This window comes from Haemorhous mexicanus, chromosome 1 (genome assembly GCF_027477595.1).
Source record: "Haemorhous mexicanus isolate bHaeMex1 chromosome 1, bHaeMex1.pri, whole genome shotgun sequence".
NCBI lineage: Eukaryota > Metazoa > Chordata > Aves > Passeriformes > Fringillidae > Haemorhous > Haemorhous mexicanus.
In genome coordinates, this window is record NC_082341.1 from 153,953,329 (window position 1) to 153,972,686 (window position 19,358).

Genomic DNA, 19,358 nt, shown 5'->3' on the forward strand with positions numbered 1-19,358 from the left:
CTCTTGTCCCACAATAAAAGGAAGGCAATTCAAGCAGCTTACGTCTGATTCTCATTACATGAATGTTTTTAAAAGCTGTATTCTGTCTTCACTTGAGATATGGCTCTCGTTGCTCACTCGGCTACTAAGGCAAAAAAGAGGAGCCTGTCCCCTTTATTTCCACTTCCCAACAGCCATGTCACTGGAACACAGGGAAAGGAAGGCACTCACCAGGAATTTCACCAACACTTATTTAAAGCAACTGAAAATACTCCCAAAAAGGATAGGAAAATGGTGAAATCTTATTACTCAAAATCTGCGGGTTTTAATCTCCTTTTGCACCTTTATGTTTGTTTTCTCTGGAAAATGTTAATAATTAATACAAAAATCTAGGTATCTTCACTGGAGATTTACAAAACAGCCAATAGAACACACACACACACACACACACAAAGGATGCCACTTCTTGATAAATCTTAACTTACAGTATTTTTATTCACTCTACTACACTTTCAAGGTTTTGTGGGTGGGATTAGAGCTCACTTTGGTTCAGATTTGGGTATTCAATACCACAGGACACAACTGAAGGCTGGCACATAAAACCTGTGCAGTGAGCATCTGCCAACTGTGGAGACAACCATAAATCTGGCTTTTCCTGATTTTTGAATACTTCAGCCTCACAATTCCAACAGCACTGGGTGGGATCCAATTTGCCTAATTTGGCTGAAACTGTAAGCAGTTGGGCCCAAGGGAGTAACACAGTCCATGCAGAATCACCACCTAAATGCTCCACAGATTGAAAAAAGAGAGGACACCCCTGAAATCCTGGCACCCACTACCTCTGACACCTGCCAAAGAGAGCAGTAACAAAACAAAAAGGCACAGTTCCAGCATTAGTTCGTTGATCAGAGCTCTCAAATGGGATGTGAAATGACATGACAGGAACACACCGCTCCTCCAGTGAAGGGGAATGACCTAAAGATCAGCCTCTCCCCTTCTCTGGCCTCAAAGCTGAGGCACAGCCTGAGCACAAGAGGCATCGTTAGTGGGACTGATTCTGATGTTATTAACGAGTTGTGTGGTTTCCCCCTGCTCCCACACACTAATTTTAATCCCTTGCTGTACAGCTTGCAGAATGAAAGGTCTCATTAAGTGCCCTGCTTTACACTCCCAATTAAGAGCAGCTCACGCCCACCGCAGATGGCAGAACGGGCGCCACGACCGCAGCACGTCAAGCACAAACACTTCTGGGCACAGGTTCTTGAGCTGGTCGAGACTCTTGAAGATGAAAATTCAAAACCAAAGAAAGGTCACAGCATCCTTAGAACAGTCAAAAATCAAGGAGAAAATAGTGATTTCACATATCAAGCCCAAGCTGAGAAGCCTGAAATGCAGCCCTTTGCAGAGGGCAGTGCACTCGCTGCAGTGAATGGGAGCAGTCATGCATGTGCAAGCACAAACGTGTGCCAGCTTTGGGTTTAACAGCCTGGTAATTGTGCTCTGGGTGAGCTGGATGAATAAACCCTGCCTGTTGACAGTGATTAAAGTAACATTTTGTTATCTTTACAAAATGCTCTGTACTTTTCCAGAAGTTGAAGATCACTTGAGGATTTAAACTTTCTTCTTCAACAATACTGTGGGGCTTGCAACTCAGATTCAAGAAAATCATAAAAATTTCAATTTCCATGGGTGACAGAGGTAACCGTGTTTCTTCTCCTTCTCCATGAACTTTTAAATTTGTTGCTATACATTTTTAGTAAGACAAACAATGTGTTTGGATATTACCAAGTTAGCAAAAAGGTTCCCAGTCTCATTCTCACAAGAAAATCACAGGCATCTGGTCCTCACAAAAATCTTTTTTACTCATTTGAAACATCCAAGACAGCAATGTCTTTGAGTTTTACATTGAGAAAAGCCAATTTGACAACAGAGGCGTTGTTTCTGTCAGATTTTTAAAAATTTTTAACTGGGTTCTACACTCCTTATCTCTGACAGTTGCCTCTGTGCAGAAAGCTCAGGCTATCTATGTATGCATGTATGAATTCTGTACATTCTGTTGTTCTTGCCTACACACAACATGATGCATCTGACTGAGAGCAGTGGTTAAGCAAAAGATGTTAAAATGTTGCAGGAATGACACTGAGATAGGAACAGAATGTGAAAAATCATCCTTCCCTGGTTTTTTATCCTGCCCTGCTGTAGCCTGGTTTATGATGCAGTGTTACTGCTAAATTCTTCTCTTGCCTTCTTTTCATACGTCACTGCTGCTGCCTTAACACTTCACCACATAAAAGTTATTGTCCTAGTTTATCCAAAAGGACATGTGAAATTTATGGAGCAAAGCAGAATTATGGATAGAGAATGACAGTTCTGGCAAGTTCTGCACCTGATTTCCATGACAACCAAGAGAGACCCAAATACCTTACAGCACCCCAAAACCAAGAGCAGTGACTTTTAAAGAACTGGATTCAGAAATACTTCACTATAAGGTGAAAAAGAAAGGGGAAGAGAAAATAAATGGGATTTTGTGAAGAGCAAGGAGACAAGAACCTCTGATTTTCATTTTATAACAGCACTGGGATTCAGGGCACTGTCAGATACAGGCAGCTGTCAGCTCTGCCTATCAGTCTCAATGACCTTCCAAAACCTTCTATTCTGAGCCATTTGTACCCTTTTGTAATGATTTCTCCAAATTTAGTTAGAAGTTAACAAATATTCCTCTGGCATTTCAAACTCCTTGCTTTATAGAAACAGTTCCCTGAGGCAGAAACGAGAGGACACTGCAGGCTTGCCAGGTGTTGAACAGGAATTATTTTGGAACTCATCACCCACTTTTGCATCATGGGAAACACAAATCTCTTGTGTTTAAAGCCAGCATGAAGGAAGTTCCCTGCTGCTAAAGGAAAAAGGAACATGACTTTGTTGTACAAGAACCCCTGGCAGTACTACACTAAAAACTCACCAAAATTCAGACATTTTAGGCTGAATCCAAAATAGCAGACACATCACTTAAACTAGAATGTGAAGTCCAAGGAAGCACTGCAGGAGAAGTTTCTTTTCAGAGGTCAACTTCATCACAGATCAATATAAAAATTGCATCACACAGTAAAAAAATATTAAAAATAATTTACCTAAGACAAGAATGATGTGTGCACAGTTGTGCTTGCTGGAAGTAGTGTAACCATTTTAGTCCTGACTCCCCTAAAAATACCCCCAGGAGGTTTTATTGTGAGCTTGTCAGTGTAAAAGCAGATTAAAATAATTCACCTGAATAAAATTAGAATTTGGTGTTTAATTTATAGAAGCTTTGACTATTACACAGTTTTAGTAATCTCTTCAGTAACCCAGAAGAGATTTTAAACCCAAGAAAATAACCTAAGAATGTGAGTGGGAAAAGCATTTGATGGTTTGTAGTGAAATTGTCACTTACTTAAACTTAAAAATAAAGAAATTCATCAGTTTAATCAAGTGTGAATTAACTGTAAGAAGCCAGTGGACCAACAGACAATTTTATCTGAGTTAGGACAATTATTATCTGCAGAATCACCTTGGTTTTGGAACATATTCCTCACCACTTCTCAAGCAGAAAGATGCCATGGGCTTTGTGCCCTTTCTGCTTTATATATGCAACCTAAGATTTTTCCATTTTTCTGTTTCTGCAGTAATATGCCACCCACATAAACAAACCCGGAGTTTTCTAAATTCAGCAAAATCAGCAAAAGACAAAGCTGAAGAACTGAACATACCTGCTGATAGAAAAAATTTAGAGTTGGTTTGTCCTCAGTGAACTGGTTTAGAAATCCTTTTGGCAAATACCGAATTCTCAATTCATATCTGAAAAGCAAGAAGAAGAGACTGTTGAGCAGAATTAAAATTAAGATTTCCTCAAAACATTCTTAAAAATACAAATAAACTCAAAATAAGCTTAGAAAACTATGGAAAACTTCCTTTTTGATTACTCAAGAGAACTAAACTAGAATTTACGTGTAACAGACATTTCACAGAGATGTTTACAAAGGACCTTTGTAACAGAAGCAAACTTAGAGCCTTGCTGCCTTCTCAGAGCTTCAGAGAGTACTGAAGCATCAAGACTTGGAGCAGATAAGCTCCAGATCCATGGGAAGGGAGGCCCCAGTTAGATGACAACAGATGAGCTGCCAGAAGCACTGACATGACCCCTGGCAATAGCTTTTATCTCTGCTTGTCACAAGCAGGGACTTAAAACGCTGATCCTGCTGCTCCAGGAGTGACAAACAGTGTCACTCACCAGGGAGCCACATCCTACAGCAGAGCAAGGAACACGACTCTGCTCCTTCTCTGATCTATGCTCCAATAGTCACCTCTGGATTTTCCACAGGTTTTGAAGGGATTTCTCTGTAGAAAGGTTCTCTGCTCCCTTATTCATCATCAAGACACATGCAAAAGCCAAACAGTTTTGAACCTGACAGTCATCTTTTTTTAAGGAAATTCAACACCAGAAGTGAGGGAAATTCAGATTGAGCCTTGGCCCACAACCTACACCAAATCTGTATCACTTCCCAAACCTTAACTTCTGCTTCCAGCCCCTAAATTTAGTAATATTTCTTGTCATAAACTTCGGCTTTCAATCCCTAAGTTTAGTATTATTGCTTGTCCCGTGGTAACAGCCTACAGTGTTTGACAGAGACTGTTTGCTTCCTCCTCTGACACATTCCTTCAATGGAAGTCTGATAATGAATGTCTCCATCCCTTGGGCTGTGCCAACACAGCATATCCTAACACACACTCTTAACAGCACTTCCCAAAGTAAGTATATTTAACAATCAGCTCATGATAAGAGCAAATATTACAACATTTCTATCAGTTGGCTTCAGCAGGACAAGAACTTCTTTTCAGCAAGTGATTTGCCTGTAATCAAGACTTACTTGGGGATTTGGAAAAAATTTACTAGGGGTAAGTGCTGCCTAGGTTTCCACTGCAAGCAGAACTTGCAATATCCTTATTTACTTAGAATTCATTGAAAATACACTGTCCTGTAAGAAACCATTAAAATAAGGAAAACATGTGGAAATTGTAAATACACACACTGTATATAAACAAAGAATACTAGAATGATGTCTTGTAGTATGGCAATATATTTCATAATTCCTGTGCACAGGAAACATACTGTTAAAATAAAGAGTGAAATGCAGGAGGCTGAGAACACCTGACACAGAGTAGATTTACAGTGGATACAAGGGAGAAAAGTTTTACTCTGAGTGTGGTGAGGCCCTGGCACAGAGAAGCTGTGGCTGCTCCATCCCTGAAGTGTTCAAGGCCAGGCTGGATGGGGCTTGGAGCAACCAGGGACAGTGGAAGGTGTCCCTGCCTATGGCAGGGGACTGGACTCAGTGATCCTTAAATGTCCTTCTCAATCCAAACCATTCTGTGACACAAGGACACAGACACAGATAAACAAAAAAAATACTCAAAGTCTTTGAAGACAAACTCTCACAGATTACTTTCATATGTAAGTGAACATAAAATCACCTTCTGTTGCTGATCAGCCTTTACATTTCATGATCCCCAGCAGATAACTGGTTACTCACTAAAATTTAGGTGTCAGCCAAATTGTACCTCCAGGTGTTTATGTGTCAGGGAGAGAAAGCAGCACGAGCACATTATCCAGAAAAGCAGAACCTCTCCTGGTTTTTATTCTGCCATATCCACTAAAATCTACTTCCAAACACAACTGCAGAGACTGCCATGGAATAAGACTTCGTGAAAGACTTTCTTCCTTTTTGGGGGCTCTATAATCCAGTGCATTTTAGAATGACAGAATCATTAAGGTTGGAGAAGACCTTTAAGATCTTCAAGCCCAACCATCAACCCAGCACCACCACCATGTTCACCACTAAAGAGGGTCCTCAAGTGCCAAATCCACACTCTCTTTGGAACACCTTCAAGGATGGTTACTCCACTGATTCCCTGGGCAGCCTGTTCCAGTGCTTGACAATCCTTTCCATTAAGAATTTTTTTTCTGGTATCCAACCTAAATCTCTCCTGCAGAAAAAATACAGTGAGAAGCAGCCGAGGAAGCAAAGGAGGCTCAGGGGAGACCTTATCACTCTTTACAACTCCCTGACAGGAGAATGTAGCTAGGTAGGGGTCAGGCTCTTCTCCTAAGTAACAAGTGATAGGATGAAAGGAAACCATCTCAAGTTGCACCAGGAGAGGTTTAGACTGAATTATAGATCAGAAAATTGGATATTCAATATCAGAACAAATTTCTTCATGGGCTGTCAGAGATTGGAAGAGGCTGCTCAGGAAAGTGGGAGCATCACATCCCTGGGGGGATTTAAAGGACATGCATATGTGGCACTTGGGGACATGGTTTAGTAGTGGCCTTGGCAGAGCTGGGTTAACTGCAGGGCTTGATGACCTTAGAGGTGTCTTCCAGCCCAAATGATTCTGTAATTCTAGGATGCAGAATGCCATTACTCTCTGGGATTATAAAAACCAAGAAACAAAAAACAAACCAACAAACAGAGGAGAATCAATCTCTCTCCTTTACAGGGACATGTCTTCTTAACTGATCAGCCATGAAAGTGCTGCTTCTTGCAACAGGCTCTCATGAGAAAATCAGGTAAGGCAAAGCAGCTCAGCTGGGACAGTGACCGTGAGTGACCTTCATTAGCTATTTATAACCTCATCTCTGCCTGTGGGAATGAAGGAGCTGACTTCCAAAGGCCAACACAAGGATGGGCTCAGTTTTCAATATCCTCTACATTTACTGGCTTTGAAATGCAGCCAACTGCACAAGGATGACACGTCCCTTTCTCACAAACCAGGTCTGCTCTCAGAGCAAGCACCTCAGCTGAGGATCGCTCCCCTTATGTTTGGAAAGTTATTCCTGGAAGATCACCACTCTGCTTCTGCTCTGCCCCTCCACTGGGGCTCAGAAGCACTGACACAACTCACAAAGGTGGGCATCAATAAAGCTCACAAGTTGTGCAGTGAGTGAAGTGACCCATCCACAGCAGAGTGAACACCACTCAGCAGTTCTGGGAGCTTCCCTGTCAGTAACAAGTACTACCAGGGCAGCTGGTGGAGCCAAAAGAAAAAGGATGATCCAACTCTTAATAACTTGTGCCACTGAAAGAAAGAATCTTGCCAGTTCCAACCCTGCCTCCAGCAGGTTCTGATTCAGTTCACATCAACAGGAAAGCAACCAGAACAGAGAAGATGTGAACCAAAAGGGCAAAGGGGAAGTCTTGTGTGAGTTTAATGAACTGAATCAGCTCACTGCAGACTTACAGAAGTATTAAAGCTCCCAGAAGGAAGGGAAAAGGACTGGATAACTGGAAACCAGAGAAGAAATAAGACAGAGTACAGCAAGGAGAGGGACAGATCTGTTATATCAACTTGGTCAACTCATTAAACCATCCCACAGGTGATCTGGCTTTGTATCTGTGCCAGGGCTTTTGTATCACAGCTACCAAAACTCAGAGTCCAGGACTGCTGAGCACTGAGGTGTCTCCTACCTGTCAGAGCCACAGCATGGATGTCACCTGGTTACAGGGACCTGCTTTACAAACCCCAACTACAGAGCTAGGAGGTGTCTGCCCTGTGGGGAACAGGCTGCTCCAACACACACAACTTGTTATGTGAACCTCCTGATATTCCTTTTGTGTGACACCACACACCAGTGAAAGGAACAGATCTCTGGCACAGGGCAGTTTTGTCAGAGACATGAAGGACAGCAGCTGTGCCTGCTGTTCAAGGCTCAGTATTAACACCAACCCTCATCATTTTGTGTATCTCTGATTTAAGAGCCCCACATCCTGTGAACCCTGGTTCACCCATCTGGGTGATGGATTTTATCCTGGTAACTTTTGTGTGCAACCTACTGACAATTCATGTAATTTCTAGTACCTGGATTAGTCCAGAAGAATTCCAAGATGTAATTTGTGAACACTGTGAATACACAAACCTTTAATTTGGATGATAAAAACAAAATAATCGCATGAGGTATTTAGTGGTTTACAAACACTATAGGAAGCTTTTCATTCAAGAACCATTCCAAGACTACTTCCCCTTTAGTAATCTAAATATTTCTACAAGTACTGTCATATGATCTTAGACAGTTTGTGTTTTGGCATTACAAATATGACAGCAGCATTTTGATTATGCACAGCAAATCTCTCTGGGTTTAAAAGGTATGTCAGGCTGCATGTATTTGATAACATACTAAATGACACTTGGAAAGGTATTGAATAATTTACACCTTATCACAGCTCTTTCATGAGCATTTTACACAATTCCTCTCCACAAGCTTCAAAACAATATCAAACTTTGTTTTTAAAACCAATTAAATGTGTTCTGCAATGTGTACCATGCAAGTTGCATTGCCTTATAAAAAGGGAATTGACACTGGTACACGAGGTAACAATTTCCACGGCATAAATTATTCACATCTCACACACCACTGGATAACACCACTAATCACAGAAAGGATTCAAGAATCTCCTCCTTTCTAAGGTGTGATTTCACAATATTATCAATGAAAAACTTCTTGTGAGGGAAAATACCTGTGTAGATCACAGGAACAATAAAATATAACATGCATAAAAGAGAATATGCAACATTCCATAAACACAGGTTTTAAATATTCCTAATTTCTTTGAATTTGTGGAATTTCTTAAAATCAGAACCCTAAAGAGAATTTACAAACTGAATATTGCCAAATGTGACATCTGCTAGAATATAATAACTCCACTTGTGAGAAATTATGTATAGAGTATTTACAATACTTCTGCAGAAGGTATGTACATCCTTTAAAAGAACCAGCAACTTCAGCACACTTGTGGTTATGAACATAAACCACAGAAACAGAAGCACGACACCCCTGTAGTGAACAAGTAACCACTGTAATCTATCCCTGGTTTGATCTCTATTTGGTTTATTGGTATTTTACAACTCTGAGCTCCCCATTTTCTCTAGCAGACAACTGGGTCTTTCTGTAAATAAATTTTAGTTTCCTCTTGTCTTTCTACCAAGAAAGTGGAGAGAGTTTCCTTCCCTCCTGTCCTGAGTGGGTATCACCAGCTTACCCTCCTAAAACGCTAAAGAAACTTAGGTTATGCCACTTCTTTTAATCAACTAGCCAGCTGCATAAAAAACCTCAGCAAATGTACCCAGGCTATGAAAAACCCCAAAATTCTGCAGTTATCTTTCTACTGTTCATTGCTCCTGGTATAACTTGAGAAGATCACAGTCAGAAGGAAGGCAGATGTCCCTTACTGCTCTGGGTCTCAAAATAAGTACATTTAACGACTGAGAGGTTTTTCAAAAGCAGAGGGATAAAATGATTTTTTACTGCATTTCACTCTTTTCAAATCACATATCTCCTGCTCAGTCTATAAATAAATACAATCAGTATTTAACAATATCCTTTTGGCTTTATTTAAATAACAAGATTTATCCTTTTAAAACTGCAGCCATGTGCTGATACCACAACTAGGAATACCATCCTTGTCCTTTTAAATATGACAAAACTTGCAGATTCAAGCACAAATGACTAGGAGATTTCTGCTTCTATTTTATGCTTCCTCTAAATCCCAGGTTTCTCTTCAGTTTGCAGGAAACCCCTTACAACAACAAAAATCCTTTAAAGCAAAGAAAACATTACTGACAGCTTTTAGTGAGGAGTTTGGTGAGTTTATTTCCCCCCACTCCACCAGCTCTATTCCACTGCAAGAACTTTCTTAGAAAACCAAATCACATAATATTTTTTACAACAAGGCAGGAAGACTTATATGACTGACATTGAACAGACTTATATCCTTACTTCCATTCTTCTGGAGGGTGGGCTAGTTCAAATTTCTCTCTCACATTGGACACCCCCATGTCCAGGTGTAGCCAGTGAACTTCCTCAGACTGCAGGTGACTGAGCCGTAACCCATAGCAGGCCACATTCTTCACTTTGTGACAGTCCACAATCTTCTGAATTATGCCCTAAAACAGAGAAATACACACTCCTTACAAACTGTAAAATACAATAAATAAATAAATAAATTTTAAATATTACCATGTAATACCCTACAAAAAATACTAAGTAGCACATAGGTAGAAACTTCATTAAAAATACTAAACCTACTTTATTGTAAGCTACTCTTTGACACAACCAATTACAATTGCTGAAGTTTTACCAGCATGACTTCAGAAAACATCAGTAAATGTGTTCTATGCATTTTATCAGAGTCAGGCCAGTATTTCCTCTATGTAAAACAGAGTAACATAAAAGCAAAAATTTCAAAAGCAGGTTTGTGGATGAAAGCAAGATGTATTAGTTCAAAAAGCCCACCAGCAGTCTTTAAAAGTCACTCTCCATCAAGAACCAGAAAATCATCTTGGACTTTCATCCTCTTCAGTGCCCCAACAGCCAGGATTTCATAGGTCCCACCACAGCCTTTTGGTTTCCTTCCCCTCCTCCCCTGACTTATTTGAGATTCAGCAGAAATCCCTTATAAAACCAGGCAAGAGACAATTATTTAGGAACATTCTCAAACACAACAAATGTTGTTCACCCTGAGGGAAATTTCAGAGTTTGAATATCTCTTGCCCAAGAAAGTAACCTTTTACATAAACCTGTAGCAGATTGCCATGTCAGCCATCAGAAAGGTCTGGCATGCAGTAACTAAAAATCAGATGTGTTAGTGAAGCAGGGATGAGCAACCTTTCAGGTACAGCATGCCAGGCTGTGCTGCTCTCATCCTGATCAGGGAGCCAGCAGGAGCTCTGCTGCCTCCTCACAACCCTGTCCAAGGGAAGCTGTGTCTCTCTGCAAGGCAGCAGATCCTTGCTGCAGGAGCTCAGAGCTCAGCAGGAGCCAGGGCCATGGCTGCTCTCAGACTCTTCTCTCAGGCATTCCCAAGCCTTTGCTTCTGTGCCTGGAATGGTCTGAAAATTTCCTACTGAAAACGCTCATGCAGGTACACACACAGATGGATGCAGAGATGCACAAGTGATTCTTGCTCAGAATTCCAAGAAAACATCAGCACATAACCAGTGGAAGTTCCACAGGAGCCAGAGGTGACCTTCTGGACTGAGTTAGGTGAGAGGGTTTTCTATAGGATGGTGCTGTCAGCCTGGAGACAAACAAGGAGGATCAGGGGAGCATTACTGCTCTCCTCAAGTCCCTGACAGGAAGGTGAAGCCAGGTGGGGGTCAGACTCTTCTCCCAGGGAACAAGGGACAGGATGAGAGGAAATGGCCCCAAGCTGCACCAAGGAAGGTTTAGATTGAGTATTAGGAACAATTTTTTCAGTGAAAGGGTAAAAGCTTTGGAACTGGCTGCCCTGTGGAAGTGGTAGAGTCATCATGCCTTGAAGTGTTCAAAAACCATATGGATGTGGCACTTCAGGACATTGTTTAGTGGTGAACTTGGTCGTGGTGCTGGGCTCATAGCTGGATCTGATGACCTAAGCAGTCTTTCCCAACCTAAATGACTCTGTGATTGCTTCCCAAAATTTATTGTTTTATACCCCAAAGAAAATGTTTAAAACCCTGATTCTGCAAATTAAGCGAGCAGAAAACTAACTGCAAAAGGAGAATTAAGAAAGCACTAAATCTGAATAGAGGGGGAAGATGACACATGTAGGAGTGGAATCATGCTGTTGGTGAGGTGATATCAAGCTGTTAAATCAGCTCACACATCTCCTCAAACTGCAACCTTTAAATAATCTCTCAGAAGCAACACAGTGCACAGAGAAATGTAAAACAAAATTCTTTCAAGCCTACAGGAAGGAAACACAAGATATGTTTAGTAAGCTCATGCAGACTGAGAAAGAAGAGGTTCCATCAAGCCCAGCAGGACTCTGTGTCTGAGAGCAGCAATGTGAGCACCCTCAGAAGCATCTTTTTAGTTCAGAACCTGCAGTGCCCCAAATTTCCCTTGTGTCCCATGCCCTGGGGTTGGACATCCAGAGCAAAGGGGATAGCGAGCCCAGACCTGAAGGAAGATGGACAGCAGCAAAGCAAGCAGGAGGCTTGCAGAGGCTGGTATTGTGTGGGAGGGAAACTTCACAACACTGTGGGCAAATCCAAGCTTTCAAGCAGCTGGCAGCACCACAGACCCACCAGCCACAGCCTGTCCCGACAGCCAGAAGGTGCCTGAGGTGCTGGGAACAAAGGTCTGATGCAAACGAGCAGCTCCCTGCAGGCACCTCGGGAAAACAACTCAAGGAGGAAGCAGAGAGGCCACAGATGGGTGCCAGGGATGAGGCAACACCAGGCAAGCACAAGGGAACACTTCCCCCAAGTGCTCTCCTAACCTCAGCCTATTTTTATCCCAGTGGATTTCCCAAGCCAAGCATTGTTTCTGTCATTCATCAGCCTCCAGTGAAACTCTTCCAATTACTCATCCTGTCTCCTCTTAAAGCAGTTCACTTTTTGCAACCTTCCCCAGCAATTCCTAAGGTCTATTACCAGGTCAGTGAACAGGTTTTAAATCTGCATTTAATGTAAATTGTTTAAGTTTGTTTTTGCCTGCATTAGAGGCTCTTTGTATCACAAACTACAAAGGAGAGCAGTTGCCTGTATCCCTGGAAACACTCACCACCACCAAGCACTCTCAGAAGAGACAGAGGCATATTTAACCTCTTCTTTACCCAAAGGACAGGCTCTGCTTAGTCAGTAAAGCCTAACATTTTGGCAGGCGAGCTCTCATCCAAAGGGAATGGTGCCAGCTTTTCTCTATGCAAACAGAAGAGATTCACTCATTTCCATCCCTTCCTGCACCCTGCACAGAGCATGTAGCATACAGCATTACATTTTTGAAATCCATCCCTCCCCCAATGTCTGACACTGTCAGTTGATAATGAAAATGGAGGTATGTGTTCTCAGATGATAGTTACTCCTGCTGTGATAAGAAATGGCTTTGGAAAGGAAAAAGTTATGGTAAAATTATCTATGACCATGAACTACTGAGACAACTGATGCATAAGGCTCAGCTGAAATCATTAGTGCTGACTCAGGAAAGAATCAAGATGGACATCTCAAACCCTCTCTAGTCTTCAGGCTGGGATTTCAATAGGGCTGAAGAAGTCAGGTGTCCTAATTCCCACCAAAACTGAGCAAGATTTTAAGCTTTTTTTGTATCATCAATCAAATCTAAAGCCATCACAGAATCTAAAATAAAAGATAGACATATTTTCTGATTTATATGTGGTGAGGTAGTTGTTGTCAGCCCAAGAAAATAATTAGCAACAATTAGTACGCGCTGCAACTCAAGGAAAAGCACAAACACTAAGGAGACAGTAGAACAGGTGCACAGGAGGTCAAGTGCAAATGCTGGAAAATATATTCCAAAAAGCCATGTATTGTCAGGAAGGAAGAAGTGGTGCTTTATATGAAACAAACACATCAAGTGCTTCTCTTTGCTGTGGTTTAGGAAAGCTGCAGAGCTCATTCCAGGCACTATCAATTCACAGTCTGAACCAAAAACTGGAGAAATAAGGAAACATGGTGATTTAGACACTCAAATGGCTGGTTTGCAGTCTCTAGTAAAACATCTATTTGCCTATAGACTTTTTTATTAATAAACCAGAGGATTTGAATTTTAAAACATTTAGAGCCACACATTTAGTCCCACCGGGAGAACCCAGCAGAGAACAGGGAGCCTCATCCAGCCAGCCCCAGGGACTTGCCCAGCCCTGGCTGCTCTTTATAAACATTCCAAGATTAATCCCCAAGGCTTGCACTGGCACTGCATTCAGCATCAGATCAGTGCATTTAACTCCCATCAGTGGTAAATAACATGTTCAGTCTCCTCAGGTCCTGGGCAAGCTCCACAGATCCAGTGGAGATGCCTGGAGTGTCCAACAAAGCCACTGCCATCACTCCAGGATGGGTGACAGCCTCTGTGCTTTCCACAGTGGCTCTGTGAGGAGCCCTGCCAAAGCAGCCTGACGTTCTGTGTGGCAGTGATGAGAATGTTTAATCAGAAGTTTCCAGACAAACAACTTAACTGCTTAACCACTGCACAATAGCAACTACAGCATCCTGCTGAGACATGTCACCACAATGCTTTAGCTGGAAGCACGGCCAAGGAAATCTGAAATCTCTCCAGACTCTACTGCAACCAGCCTTTCAGCTCAGGAAACTCCTCAGATGGATTGCTGAGTGGAAAAAAACACGTAAGGACCATCAGTTTCAACCTGGACCACAAACTTCTGATCTCAAACCAATCACAGCTAGAAGTACCTGTTGGAGAGCTTGACTCCAGCAGAAACCTACTCCAGAATGAGATTTCACTTTAGGTACAGGGGATCCCTACATGAATATAAATTCCTGTGAGGAGTTTTCATGTGTCTGTGAGCAGCTCCCTACAACTGCAAGGCAGTCACACAATCATCTGCCACTTGAATGTGGTTTACTGTAATCACATTGATTTTAATTAAGTTTCTGAAGCTGACATTTACATTCTGAACATAAAACAGACTAGTACAGCTGAGCAAGAGACAGTGGGAAGCCTTCAGAGGAATGTCTTATCAATAACAGGCAAGGGATAGGTGACCTTTCACTCCCTTTACCTCAGAGAGAAGAAGAAAAAGTTTTTTCTACAGGCAGAAACCTGGATAGCACTCCTTTTTACTCACTTGTCTAAAGAAACACAGATATGCATCACAGCTAATTTAAAAAATAGATTAATATTTGCCCTAAATTAGGAGAATGTGCCCAAAATTAGAATTTACAGTACAGTATATTTAGGAGAATGTTGAAAAATCAAGACAGACCAAAGAAAGGCCAAAAGGCACACAGTACCCTTGGCTCTCCCAGTATGTATCAATAATACTTTGCCTCTGTAAATGAGTGAAAATGAATTGATTGCTTGTAAATTAACAAGACTGATGTGCTACTATGAATAAATTGAAGACAGAATAATATACTCCCAGTGTGACTACAAACCTAATTTCCTTATTTAGTTGGAAGGAGAAAGTTTCTTGCACCAGAAAAAGTCTTTAAGTAGCAAGTCTGACATAGGCACAGCGTGCTAATGTTTGTGCAGCACTTCAAATATGTCAAACACTATTTATATATCAAGTACTGTAACTCCTGATGACAGATTTATATGGGGGGCTTAAATGAAAAGCTGAACAAAAGTAAATGGCAAAGGTCTGATGAAAATTAATTTATCATTTCCATACAGGAGAACCCTAGAATGTGCCCACTACACCAAAATCTGGGCTGTCCTCAGATAACACTGTGTCTGACAGTCAAAGCACAAAGCCCACATTCCCCTTTTTCTCATTACTGTCCTTATCCAGCAAGCACATTTGTGTATCATATGATAAACAAGACTGGGAAACTGATGAGGCTGCACCAGAACTCTGCCCCTGAAGCCCAACAAGTTCATACTGAAAGCACAGCCTGAAGACAGGCTGTCCTGCTGGCCAGGATCCTGTCACCATTCCAGCACAGACACCTCAGCTCAAGCAACACATCCACCCAAGTGCCTCAGAGCCTTTCATACTCAACCATGCTCAGATCTGCCATCCCCAATACCTCTCCACACCCACACAGAATTCCACAAGGAACCTTCCAAGCACACACTGACAGCACTGACAGAGCAGAGCTGGTACATCCCTGCTTTCCAGTCTTCTTGGATTAATCAGCACTTTTCTGATCCTACTGCACACTTCCCAAATTAATGCAATGCTGTTTTAAAAGCTGACAATAAATTTAGTTTTCCAGAAGCTTAACATTCAAAGGAGTGTGGGCAGCAGGGCAAGGGAGGGGATTCTGCCCCTCTGTTCCCTCTGGTGAGACCCCACCTGCAGAGCTGCATCCACCTCTGGGGGCCCAGCACAGAAGGACATGGAGCTCTTGGAGCAGGTCCAGAGGAGGCCATCAAGATTATGAGAGAGATGGAGCAGCTCCCCCATGGAGCCAGGCTGAGAGAGCTGGGGCTGCTAAGCCTGGAGAAGAGAAGCTCCAGAGAGAACTTAAGAGCCCCTTCCAGGGCCTAAAGGGGCTCCAAGAGAGCTGGAGGGGGACTTTTTGCAAGGGTATGAAGTGGCAGGATACAGGCAAATGGCTTTAAATAGAGTAGGTTTAGGTTAAATATTATGAAGAAGTTTTTTTTACAATGAGGGGGTAAAACACTGGACCAGGCTGCCCAGAGATGTGGTGGATGCCCCATCCCCAGAAACACTCAAGGCCAGGTTAGACTGGGCTCTGGGCAACCTGATCTAGTTGAGAATGTCCCTGGCTGTTGCAGCAGGGCTGGAATAGACAACCTTTGAATGTCCTTTCTAACCCAGATTTTTCTGTGATTCTATATTTCACTACTCCCTATTCTCAGATGCTCTGGCAAAGTCTAAGAGCCCCCTTGGATCCAGTTTTTGTACAGTTAAAACACTGATGCAGGATATTGACTTGAAACCATCTGCAGATCTAAATTTTTCAGAAAAATGTCAAAGGGCTATTGAGATTAGGTTTAAAATGCTATTTTGCATGTGTGTCTCATCTAAGGGTATCAAGAGTATTTTGCACAAATAAAACAGGCATTCCAAAGCCCAAGGGTACTCTTGTCTTAGCATACTGATTATCACTATACCATACACCTTTTTGTTTATATTTCAAGATTCATAATTTTGAATTCTTGCTACCTTTCTCAGGTTCTCGGAAGGGAGGCACCTACAAAATAACCATACAACCATACCTTGTTATCTGGTACAATTCATGCAGGCACACAGCAGAGAAAGGGTAGGAAAAAAAGGTCAATCACACCAATTTTCTAGCTCTTATACTAGACCAGGAATGATTTTATACATTTTTTACACACATCTATTTGATGTTTGAATCGCTGCGCTCCAGTCTGCTTCTATACATCAAATAATTCCACTGCTTCTAAGCACATATATCACTGTACTCACATAGAAATGAGATTTGAATATGCAACCATTGCTGTAAAGAGCTGACTTCACCAAAAACATTAATCCAGCTTTGACTCCTGCCAGCACTCACTGCCTCCTTCCACAGAGCTTTGTGTGACCAAGCTGCTCCCCCATTACTAAATCTAGTAAGAATCTATTTAAATCTAGTAGGAATCTATTTTAAAAAAGAAACCCAGTTGATAAAAACTCATCCAATTAATATATTTGCATCTCCTTTACATATTGCAGTAAACACACCAGAGCAGCTCCACCCCCTGCCCATTCTCCTACAACTCTTCAAGCTTCTGGCTTAGGAGGAACTGAGCAGCAATAAAGCACACCTGGCCACTCCACAGCTGGGGAGCAGCGAGTTCAACTACTGGCTACCTGTCTGTAGTCTGGATCAGTATTGTGTAGCCCAGATCTGCTCCAGAGTAGCCACAGGGGATGTCTGGCACCTTTTGCCCAGATACTGGCTCTCAATAACACAGGTGTGAAAAAGGAGGAGACTTGGAGGTGAGCGGGTGGAATCACCACTGAACTGAGGTTGGACTGACAAGCCTCTTGCCCTTTTTCAGAACAGGAAATCTCATTCTTGGGAAATGCTTGGAAACCAGGAATGCTGCTGAGGATAACAAGGAATGTTCATCAATAAGGCTTTAATACTCTGTCCCCTCGTGGTGCAGTAGCAGCACAGTGCCAGCATAAACAGGCATTTCCTTTCTCCCCCCAGCCTTCTCAGCTGTGTCAGTCTGCAAGACAATGCAGCTAACAAGATTACAGAACTGATCTGGATTTAAAACAACAGCAAAACAATCATTCATTTAAACTTGGATTGAGTTTGCCAAAACAGTCACACCACCTATGCCAGCACAGCTATGGTGGCAGCATGAGAAAACAAACAGCAAGAAGGAAGCTGGCCCAGCTGCCAGCTGAAACACGTGTTCACCAGGACAGCATTTGAACTGCAGACCTTTGCACTACAGGATCTTCCCATTCCTCCACCACAAACTGGATCTCCACTCCAACACGCTGCTCCCTTGCACCAAAAGGTGAAAGTACAGCATGGATTGAATGGGAGAGGCAAATGGGAGAGAAGATGCAACTCATAGAACACAGTAACACAGCTCAATTAACTGCTTCAGTGAAGACCCAGCTGCATGTGCTTCAGCCCTTCCCCTAAAGCTTCAGCTTAGGGAACAGACCAGAATACACAACCTTCCAACCTCCACACATGCCTTCTACCTGCGAGGAGCAGGGTTTTGCAGGTGGGCAGGGAAGCTGATGAATTTGCTCTGGTCTTTTTGCAAATGGGATGAGATGTAGCCAATGCTCCTTGCATTTAGTTTGTTGTTGTTTTTGGGTTTTTTTAAGTTAGATAATATCCTTCCCCTTAGGTAAGGATGTACTTGTTAAATTCAGCTTTTTGAGTTCTTATTCTGTCAACATTAAGGAAGCTGACATTTCAAGGTGGTACTGCATAGAAAAGGAAGAAAAGGACATTTGAATTGTGAACAGGTTAAGAGAACCCCAAACACTATCTTTATTTGTTCAAGGGCTCTAACCATGCTTCTCCCCAACTACAAAAATAAGGACCAATCTGACAGGTTGAAAGTTTTAATGCTATCTCTATCCAGTTTAGGTTTTAGACAGTATAACAAAACTGGAAGGAAGAAAACCTTTCTGATAATCAAGGTGTGACACATGGCTGGCAATAACCTGGTATGAGATTTGTGGTTGTTATTTCCACATTAAAAATGACTTTACTTCTCACAACTACTAGTTAAGAATCAAGGACAAGCTTTAAAGGCTATAAGTTTTTAAAAAGGTGTAATTGATGCAAGCTGGGCACCTCTGGGGTGGAAAAGGAGACTGCACAGAAGACCTGCACTTCACCAAAAGTCACCTTTAAGGACTCACACAAGCTTTCCCAATGCCCATTTTCTAAAAATCCCAGATCTTCTCTAACCACTCAATCTGCTACATGCATTGCAGTCTTTTTTTCCTTTTTCCTCAATTATGAATACAATTCTGCTTCAGCCACATCTGAAAACACAGGTGATTTTCTCTTAAGTGCTGATCAAGACTCAGTGGTGGCGTTTACTTTCAGGGTGCACTTGAGACCAAAAAAATTCCATCTTAGCAACACCCACCTCCTCACATGCCACACCTGAGGCTGTGAGCAGGGCAGAGAATGCCCTGCATTCTCTCCAAGGCTGAAGCCTGGAAATCCCTTTGTGCACAAGCACCTAGACACCACATCCAAACAAGCCGTACCAAGATAAACAAGGAAGATAAACAACTTTTCTTCCCCTGGCAAATGTTTGGCTGTGTCTACATACACATTCACAGGAGGAGACCACTGTTTGCACATTCATAAAAGCCTTTTCTTTCTTTTGGAAATGAAGCATGTCTTTAGTGTAACACCAAAGAAAAAGAGGGTAATGAGAGCATGCCAGTTCTTTGAAATCCAAGAAAGCA

General features: G+C 42.1%; 1 protein-coding gene across 5 annotated transcripts in view; it reads right to left on the reverse strand.

Moving 5' to 3' along the window:
- The window catches only part of PTK2 (protein tyrosine kinase 2), a 195,961-nt gene that overhangs the window by 84,047 nt on the left and 92,556 nt on the right, over positions 1–19,358 (reverse strand). For 4 of the 5 annotated variants that reach the window (XM_059867647.1, XM_059867663.1, XM_059867639.1 and 1 more), the window contains 2 exons: positions 9,788–9,954; positions 3,726–3,813 (listed from right to left, as the gene is read on the reverse strand). In XM_059867647.1, coding sequence (XP_059723630.1) covers positions 3,726–3,813; positions 9,788–9,954 — 255 coding nt within the window. Of the gene's footprint in view, positions 1–3,725; positions 3,814–9,783; positions 9,955–19,358 lie in introns of those variants that run through there. The other variant, XM_059867689.1, reaches the window with a different exon arrangement.